Source organism: Myotis davidii, unplaced genomic scaffold (assembly GCF_000327345.1).
Source record: "Myotis davidii unplaced genomic scaffold, ASM32734v1 scaffold246, whole genome shotgun sequence".
Classification (NCBI taxonomy): Eukaryota; Metazoa; Chordata; class Mammalia; order Chiroptera; family Vespertilionidae; genus Myotis; species Myotis davidii.
This window is the reverse complement of record NW_006296542.1, coordinates 518,544-527,965: the sequence shown is the minus strand read 5'-3', so window position 1 is coordinate 527,965 and position 9,422 is coordinate 518,544. Positions and strand designations below refer to the sequence as shown.

The 9,422-nt window shown below is 54.7% G+C and overlaps 1 protein-coding gene across 5 annotated transcripts in view; it reads left to right on the top strand.

Moving 5' to 3' along the window:
* Window positions 1-9,422, top strand: part of SOX13 (SRY-box 13) — a 44,727-nt gene that overhangs the window by 19,416 nt on the left and 15,889 nt on the right. Inside the window, exon 1 of one of the 5 annotated variants that reach the window (XM_006771989.2) lies at window positions 6,231-6,385. The exons of 2 other annotated variants lie outside the window; for them this stretch is intronic. In XM_006771989.2, the coding sequence (XP_006772052.1) occupies window positions 6,378-6,385 (8 nt within the window). In that variant the 5' untranslated portion in view covers window positions 6,231-6,377. Of the gene's footprint in view, window positions 1-6,230; window positions 6,386-9,422 lie in introns of those variants that run through there. 2 more of the 5 variants (XM_006771990.2, XM_006771992.2) reach the window with 2 other exon arrangements.

The window sequence follows — 9,422 nt, the reverse complement described above, 5'->3', positions numbered from 1 at the left end:
CAGGGAGCACTGTCCAGGGCTCTTGGGGCAGAGAAGCCAGACTAGTCCAGCGCTTAAAAGAAGGGACTTCAACAGCCAGTCTCTTGGTTCGGGTCACCACTCACTGGCTGTGACCTCAGGCAATTGCTTAGCCTCCTGAAGCCCCTGTGTCCTCATAGGTAAGCAGATGCTGATAGTAACTGCCTCTCAGGGCTGCTGAAAGCATTACAGAACTAATTCCCACAGATGGCACTTAGCATATTGTGTGCTCGGTTCCTGTTCCTGTTCCCGTCGTCTGGTGGAGAGGTAGGTTCTGACACCAGGCTGCAATCACTGCTGTGAATAATAATACCACCTACCTCAGATGATTATCATGAAGATGAAATGCATCAATGTAAGTAAAAGTGATTCAAACAGTGCTTGGTGCCAAGTAAATGCTCAGTAAATGTTAGCTACGACCCAAGGGGTCTTCAGCTACTGCACACCAGAGTGACCCATTTGATGGCGGCTGGCATCTGCCAACTCATCTGGTTGTTCCCAGAGTCCCATCTACTTGGTTAGTGTCCAGGACTCACGTGTTAAGTACTTTGAGTGTACAGTTATTATCTTTTTAAAAAAAATATATTTTATTGATTTTTCACAGGGAGGAAGGGAAAGGGATAGAGAGTTAGAAACATCCATGAGAGAGAAACATTGATCAGCTGCCTCCTGCACACACCCTACTGGGGATGTGCCTGCAACCAAGGTACATGCCCTTGACCGGAATCGAACCTGGGACTCCAGTCCACAGGCCGACACTCTAGCCACTGAGCCAGACTGGTCAGGGCTACAGTTATTATCTTATTATTATTAGCATTGTGGGCTCCAGAGGTTAAGATCCCTCCCCAGATCCTACCTCACCCCACCCCTTTGCCAGAGCTGGCTCTTTTCTTGCTTGGGGTGGTCCAGCCTCAGTTGGTGCTGGAAGTCTGGGTCCCAGGCTGGAAGTGGGGTGCAGGCCGGCTGCCTTGGGGGTTGTGTGCTGAGCATTTGGATGAAATCGGAGAAGATGTTGCTGCTCTCCTCCCCTTGCTTCCCTGCCCTTTTGAAAAGGAGTCAGAGCCAAGAGAAAACATAACCCATAAATAAAGGGGACCATGAAAATAAAAGGAAAAAGAAATCTTGCTTTTGCGGCAGGCGTGGCTGTCGATGGGGCAGATAATGGGAGGAAACGTGGCCTTTGCCGAGAAAAAGAACGGAACAGCTTGTTCACTGGAAGGATGAAGGCTGCTTGAGCCCGAGCAGCTGCACTGGTTTCCGATGAGCGAGCTCGTCTGGGGGAGATGCTGGTGATTAGGCCTCCACAGGCAGAAGGGGCGGCCACCCAGAACCCCTGCAGTGGGGAGGGGTGGGGGGAAGCAGCAGACCTGAGTGGGGTGCCCAAAGGTGGTGAGGCCAGTGCACCCAGGTCCAGCCCCCGGGGCTGCTGGTCATCATGCTCCTCCATTGTCTGCTCAAGCTGTGGAGCTCGATGTTCGTGGAGGTTCAAGGTCGGACCCTCTGGAAGCCCCAGGCCTTATGGGGAGTATATCTTAGGAGGCGGGGAGGAGGCAGGAGGCGAAGAGGCTGAGGTGGATGTGCTGGTTATGTGCTGAGGTCGGGTTCAAGCCTGTGCTCTGTCAACACCACTGGTGGCCTTCTTGGAGACCAGGGTTTTCCGACTCCTCTTTGTCTTGTACCACTCACCCGTCTTGATTGCTGGCCCATTTCCCCTGCCCCTGCAGTGGGTGGCTGAGGCAGGAACGAGGGGAGGAATCAGATACCTTTGTGGGCCCCCAGGATGCAGTGTGGAGGTGCCCACTTTGAGAGGGGGCTGTGGGCTCACGGATGTGTGGAGGCTGATAATGGAAACGCCTTTAAGAAAGGTCTTGTGGACAAAAAGGGGCCACAGGCTGACCTGACTAACTCAGGGAAGGCCTACATGGCGGCCTTGCAAACTCAGAGACCTAAGGTAACCACAAAAGATGGTCTAAAATTAAACTTTTTAATTAAAAAGCAGTTTGTGGTGGGTAGTCATGTCTTAGGCCAGTATCTTCCTTGACGAAGATCAGCTTCGATCTTTACTGAGCCTATTGTCTTTTTGCATCTAAGATAGCATACCTTTGGAATGTCAGGGTAACTTGTAGCTTCCCTTTCTCTGGTCCCTTCAGGGCACAGTAAATGGCAGGGAGCAGCCCACAGATTTCCTCATAGTTATTGTTATCTTAATTATTGTTGTGGGTCCCCCCACCCCCCAAACATTTGTATTGATTTCAGAGAGGAAGGGAGAGGGAGAGCTAGAAACATCAATGATGAGAGAGAATCATTGATTGGCTGCCTCCTGGGGATAGAGCCCACAACCCGGGCATGTGCCCTTGACTGGAATCGAACCCTGGACCCTTCAGTTCACAGGCCGACGCTCTATCCACTGAGCCAAACCGGCCAGGGCTATTAATTGTTGACTGTCAACTATCCTGCTCCCACCTAAGAAAAAATAAGTATGTGCCTATCATTTCACTTTTTATCCAATCCCAGAGGTTTCCCCACTTTGCTTTTTCCTGCCTCCCTAATCTATCACCAGTGGAGTTCATGCAACCCACTTATGGCTCCTTTTGATGGTAATGTTTTATAAAACAAGGTGAAAAACCACCATTCTCCGGAGCATTATCTCAGTACATTGAGGTTCTGCTTTCCGGCAACTGTCGACTCAAATACTAGTAAACTCACAGAAAGTCTGTACAGGTTGGAACGCTCTTACGTTGACAGTCCCCCAAACCGAACACTGGCTTGGGGCTGAGTGCTCTGCTGGCACAGGTTCCTTGGAAGCACGATCATTCATTCATTCATTCATTCATTCATTCATTCATCCGCAGCAGTACTAAGGGCCAGTCTACTATGGCCCAGGCATTGTGCTAAGCATTTTATATCCAACACTTACTCTAAGAAGCCGTGGCATAAAGAGGCTACGTCTCAAGTGCTCCCTGGCTCCTACTTAGAGCAGTATGGGATTGGGGTCCTCACTCTTCCCGCCACCTCGATTATGATGGCAACGTCCATTACAGATGTGGCATGTGGCCGTGTGCCAGGCACTGCCTTCGCCTGTATGGTATTGCTTCTCACAGCCACACTGTGGGTATATATTATCAGTACTGTCTGGGGACAGAGTGGTGGGCTGAGAGAGGAAGTGGGCGTGTCCGTGCTCCTGGTGAGAGGGTCTGGGGTTTAAACAACTACTACACGCATGTCCCAGAGCCTCCGTCACTCTGTCCTTGAGACTGCATCCAGCCTGGTTCCCACTGGAGCCTTCCCCTCTGTGGTCGTTCCTCTAGCCCAGTGATGGCGAACCTAGGACACGCATGTCAGAGGTAACACGCGAACTCATTTTTTTTGGTTGATTTTTCTTTGTTAAATGGCATTTAAGCATATACAATAAATATCAAAAATATAAGTCTTTGTTTTACTATGGTTGCAGATATCAAAAAATTTCTAGATGTGACACGGCACCAGAGTTAAGGTAGGGTTTTTCAAAATGCTGACACGCCGAGCTCAAAAGATTCGCCATCACTGCCCTAGCCCCACAGGAGGCGCCGCAGGGGCTGGAGGAACATTCACCCTCGAACGGTGGGTGGGGGGGCTCTGGAGGAGATGTGGGGGCTGAGTGGCTCAGGAGTTCTGCAAACTGGTCATCAGCCGGGAAGGGCAGGCACGTTGGCTTGGCCAGATTGTAGGTTTCCCCGGCCAGTTCTGGTCCTTCCAGCCAGTCCGCTGCTTGTGGGGCCTGGACCCCTGACTCGGCGTTGGCACCTGCCGGGAGATTCCAGGATGACTGGGAGCAGTGACAGGGCGACCTGCCGGGGTTGAGAGGGCAAAGAGGGAGACCTTCAGGGGGCGGATGGAGAAGGAAGAGGGCGACATGCCCACGCTGGGGTTGGGTGGGGGAGCTTCCCCAGAGTGTGGTGGGGAGGGATCAGGGAGCCTATTTTATTTCTGCTCTCGGCAAACATCACATTTGATCCTCCTCATAATTTTTCAAGATGGTTATTATTTGGCTGGTTTTGGAGTTGGAGAAGTGGACACTTCCCATGTTCATTCGCACAGGGAGCCTGTGGTGACAACAAAGCCCATTGTTTAGCCTCGCCAGGACGCCATGCGGGAGGGTGACACCTACCCGCCCCGGAGAGCCAGGAGAGCCAGGACGGCCTGCCTGCTGCCGGGAGCTCTGGGGAGGGAGACAGACAGCCTTCTCTGCTTTAGGTCTCTCTCCCTCGTTCTTTTCCTGAACACACATTCTGCCCCAGATTCTTGAACTGTGTGTTACCTTCTAATCGCTACGTAGGTGTTGGAACCTTCATTTCCACACGGAGAAGCCAGGGTTTGAGAGGCGAGGCTTCTCCGTAAGTTCCCACAGTGGCCCTGGTTTCTTTGGACTAATTCTTCCTTGGCTGTGACTCAGGTTGAAAGCAGCTCGATTCCTGTACCCGGTGACAGAGGCAGATCTGCCCGCTGGACCGGGTCCTGTCCCCTGGGTGGAGGGAGAGTGGGGCCAGGGCATCGGTGAGGCCGAGGCGCAGAGCCACCTCTGCTGGCCTGGGTGGGGCGGAGTGAGTGGCGAGCCCCCCACTCAGTAGTGAGTCTGAGTGAGTGCTCTACCGCGGCATGCTTTTACTTATTTTTTAAAAATACATGTTTTTATTGATTTCAGAGAGGAAGGGAGAGGGAGAGAGAGAGATAGAAACATCAGTGAGAGAGAGTCATTGATCAGCTGCCTCCTGCACACCCCACACAAGGGATCAAGCCGCAACCTGGGCATGTGCCCTGACCGGGAATCGAACCGTGACCTCCTGGTTCATCGGGCGATGCTCAGCCACTGAGCCACGCCGGCCGGGCTGTTTATTTTTTTGCCTCCCTTCCTTTGGTCAGTATTCAGAGCTATCCCCAAAGGGAGGCCTTTGACCAGCCAGTCAGGCCTGGCTGCATCGTTTCTGCGGTGCCAGCCCTGCCTGGGACACAGCATCAGGTCCCGAAGGCAGGAAGGCCCCAGAGAAGGGACCCCTGGGGATCCTGTTTACCTCTTCTCTGTTTTACCCAGGCTGGGAGGGTGCACATCCCCCTGGGAACCTCCGTGGCACTGCTGGAAGTCCCCTCTGTCCCTTCTTTCTTTTCCTTGGCTCTCCCTCTGGGCTGGGAGCAGGCTCGGGTGCCGCGGAGGCCTGACAACCTGACAACCGGACGGGGCTGTGGATGGGAACATCACAGCTCCTGTCTCTCCCACCTCCTCCAGTCCTACCTGCCGGGGTGGGGGTGGGGGGTCAGGGACAAAGGAGCTCTGTCTGGAGCTGGTTTCTGCACCAGAGGTGGGGGGTGGGGGGGCGCTGCCTCCTTTGCAGGCGCTGGGCATTCAGGGAGCCTCCGTTGGCTGGTGTTGGCGGCTCTGCCACCTTGGCCAGCCCAGAGCAGTCCGAGGACTGGGAGTGTTGGCTGTGGCCCCCTCCTGAGCTGGCCTAACCAGATGGGCACCCGCCCTGGGCCCACAGAGGCCGAGCAAGGTGAGGGGCCTCTCAGGAAAGCTTTGTCTCAAGTCTGCAGCCAGCCCAGCCCCCAGCTCCCAGTAAACATCGGAGATAGGATCGGGCGGAGCCAGGAAGGGTGGCAGGGTGCGGCCTGGGAGAAGAATGGCAGGATGTGGCACCGGGGCACCGTTCTGGGCACCCACGCCTCGGGCTATTGTTCAGGGCTGCCTGAGGCTCTCAACTCTCTGGAGCTTTGAGAGGAAGCGCCATTCCCCTGGGACTCGGCCCTGCCCCACCCCTGCGGCATGGCCCTCTCCCTGGCAATGCCTTTGGCACCACCCACTCAGGACCAGCCTGGGACTGGGAGCCTGCCTAAGGGGGACTCGGTGTGTGCCCAGGGGTAGGAGGGTCTGCCTGTCTGTCTGTCCAGGCTGTCTTCCTGTCCCCAGGGTCTGAGTCACCCGTCATGCTTCGATAACTGGAATTTATCTCTGTCTTTATCTGCATCTAGATTTGGGGGTGGGGGCCGTCGTTGTGGAGGGAGGAAGGGCTCAGTGAGAACTCCTTTGATTCCAGTCCAGCTGGGCTGCTCGTTGGCTGATTGGGAGAGGAAGTGGCTGGTGATTTGTTTTGGGTAGAAGGGGCTCGGTGTGCGCGGCTGTGGGTGGGTGGGCTGGGCGCGGGGTGGTTGTGGGGAGGAGAAAAGGAGTCGGCACCTGTAGTGCTCTGAGCCACGGGCCCTCCGCGGAGGGCAGGCGCCTCTGTGCCTCGTCCTGGGCCCTGGAGTGGGGCCCCAGCTGAGACTCAAGGTTCTACAGCATCAAGGGTGAGGATGGCTGGAGCCTCTCCCCTTGGGGGCCTTGACCTGTGATGCTCAGGTGAGAGGCGGCCAAGGAGAAGGAGGCAGCAGAGCGGGGCCTGGGGTGGGTTCCCGCAGGGGGAAGGGAGGGTAGAGCAGGGATGCTGTTCATGTCCCTGCTGGTTAGGCACTGCCCCCAAAGCCGTGTGGACCTGACCTCCCCGGGCCTCGGTTTCTCCATTTATAAAATACGGAGTAAGTCTGGGCCAGAGGGAGGTCAGGTCCATGGGAGCACTTCCTCCAGAGTGGGTGGCCGCTGACCAGGACCCGGTGGGACCTGGGGAGCCCAGTAACTCCATCTCCTGTGGGCCGAGTCCTTTGGCTCCTGGGTGACTGGGGCGAGGGGTGTGTGGCTGCTGAGTTTAAAACCTCCTGTGGAACCACGTGGATGGTCGCAGCGTGGAGCACGCTTGGTAAGAAAAGGGTGAAGGAATTTGAGGGGGTTTTTAGTTTCTGTAGGGAAGACTCCCACAGAGTTTTTCAATCTGAAAGTTACGGGCAATATTTTCACCTGTCCCAAGGTAAAAACCAAAGGAAATGGGCTTGCTTTGCTGCTGGGAGATTTAGGTCACCCACAGGAAGATCTTAGATGTAGGAAAAGGCAGCTGAGGATAACCGTGTGGGAGGGAAGCCGCCCAGAGCAGCATCTGTCTAGTAATGAGGGTAATTGTAGCTGTCACTTGTGATGCATCCAGGTCTGCCTTGCGTTAAGCTGCTGAGCTATATTCTACTTTCTGATCGTTGCACGAGTATTTATTGAGCACCTCCTCTCGGCGCCAGGCACTGTGCTGGATGCTGGGGCCACAGGGGTGAGCAAAAACAGTACCCTGCATGGGGTTGAGTGTGTACTTGGGCTACTGGGTGAGTCAGAAATAAATTAAGCATGTGAAGGTGTCATTACCAGCTATGATAAGAACTTTGAACACCAAGTTCAGGGTGCCATGAGCATGTGAAAACGGGCATATATTGCAGCGTCTGGAGTGTTCGTGGAAGGCTCATCTCTTCATAGTGGGCTTTTAACTTTCCATCCTACTGAGGAAGAAACCGGTTCAGAGAAGTTAAGGCACTTGCTCAGAGTTGCACAGCAATTAATTGGGCTGAATTGGGTTTCAAATGCGCTCGGGTCCGTGAGACCCCACAGGCTTTTCTCTCAACCACTTGACCCTAGGGCAGTGATGGCGAACCTATGACAGGCGTGTCAGAGGTGACACGCAAACTCATTTTTTTGGCTGATTCTTCTTTGTTAAATGGCATTTAAATATATAAAATAAATATCAAAACTATAAATCCTTGTTTTACTATGGTTGCAAAGATCAAAAAATTTCTAGATGTGACACGGCACCAGAGTTAAGTTAGGGTTTTTCAAAATGCTGGCACGCCGAGCTCAAAAGGTTCGCCATCACTGGGCTAGGAGCATCCTGGGCTATCCAACAACGTAATGGTGCTTACCCTGTATTATTCCATCTTCATGGACTCCTGTGCGGTCTGGTCTGGGTTCTTTTATTTTTAATCCTCACCCGAGGATATTTTTTTCCCCATTGGTTTTTAGAGAGAGTGGAAGAGAGAGAGAAACACAGAGAGAAACATCGATGTGAAAGAAACAACATCGATTTTGGTTGCCTCCACACACCCTGACCAGGGCCCAGGCTGGGAGGAGCCTGCAACCGAGATCTGTGGCCTTGACTGGAATTGAACCCCGGGACCCACCAGTCACTCTGTCCACTGAACCAAACTGGCTAGGGCCCGCCTGCGTTCTTCTACCCAACATATGGTTGAGGAGGCAGAGGTTCAGAGGTGAATTAACTTGCCTAAGGTCACACAAGTCAGCTGGTCGTAGGGCAGGGATTTGAACCCAGGTCGTTAAACCCAAAGCCTGTGCGCTTTCCACTCTATTCCACCCCCACCCCGGGTACCTTGCTTTACAAAGACCGTAGAGGTCAAGCAACCTGTACAGCAAGCATGTCAAACTCGCAGCCCACGGGCCGCATGCCTTGTTTATTTGGCCCGTGTTAGCCTTTGAATTTAACATGCTTGCTGTACAGGCACTGTCAGCTGCAGTGACAGCAGGGCTGTGTCAGTTCCCTACCCTGCACCTCCTTGTCCCTTGATTAGTTTATCACACATGACTTCTGCTCAGCATTCGCAAAGAGCTGGGGTGGTGGGGGTCCAGAGCCTGGTACCCACGTTCCTGGGAGAGACTTTCCTCTCTGTGGGCCTCAGGCCGTGAAAGGGCAGGAAGGCTCTTCTTGAGCAGCTGTGCTCAGGTGGCAGAGGAAGGAAAAGAGGGGCCCAAGGACCTTCTCCCCCAAAGCTGAGACCCGGGAGGTGCCTCCCAGAGGACCCATGGGGCCGCACTGTTGCTGCTCCATCAGCCCTCGGGCGCAGGGAGGGCCGGCCAGAGCCAGTGCCCAGCGTTGGACGCGAGTCCGAGCCCGTGGGAGTAAAGGGCCATTGTCTGGGCAGCAGGCTCTGGCAGGGTTATTCGGTGGGCACCCCGGCCTGGTGAACAGACGGACGCCTCCCAGCCAGCTTGGCTGGTCACCAGAAGCCATTTTCTTTGTTACCAGACGCTGGGCCAGGGGCCAGGCTGAGCCACGGGGGAGCTCCAGGAGATGGGCTCCCAGGAGATAGGTCATCACAGAGCCCACGGAGGACTCTGGGGGTGCGGTGTGGGTAGGCAAGGCCACAGAGAGGGGGGACGTGTCCGAGGGCAGCAGTGCCCACGGGAATGGAGTGTGAGCCACACGGGTCACTAGCTTTTCTCGTGTAGCCTGACGGAGGAGCAGGTGGGTGAACCTTCACCGGTGTCTTACTTAACCCGACGTTTACAAAATGGTGTCAATGCAACAGAACCAGTTCTTTTCAAGCTGCTTTACGGTCTGATGCCTGAAAGCCCAGGCGTATTTCACACGGAGCCCATTGCCCCTGGGACCGGGCAGTGGTACGTTCTCAGTAGCCCCACGGGCCAGCGGCTGGGCCCATTCAGACGGAGAATGCCCTCCTCTGCCTCCCCTCCAGCGGGGGACAGACGGACAGTCAGCAGCTGGCTCTGGGGG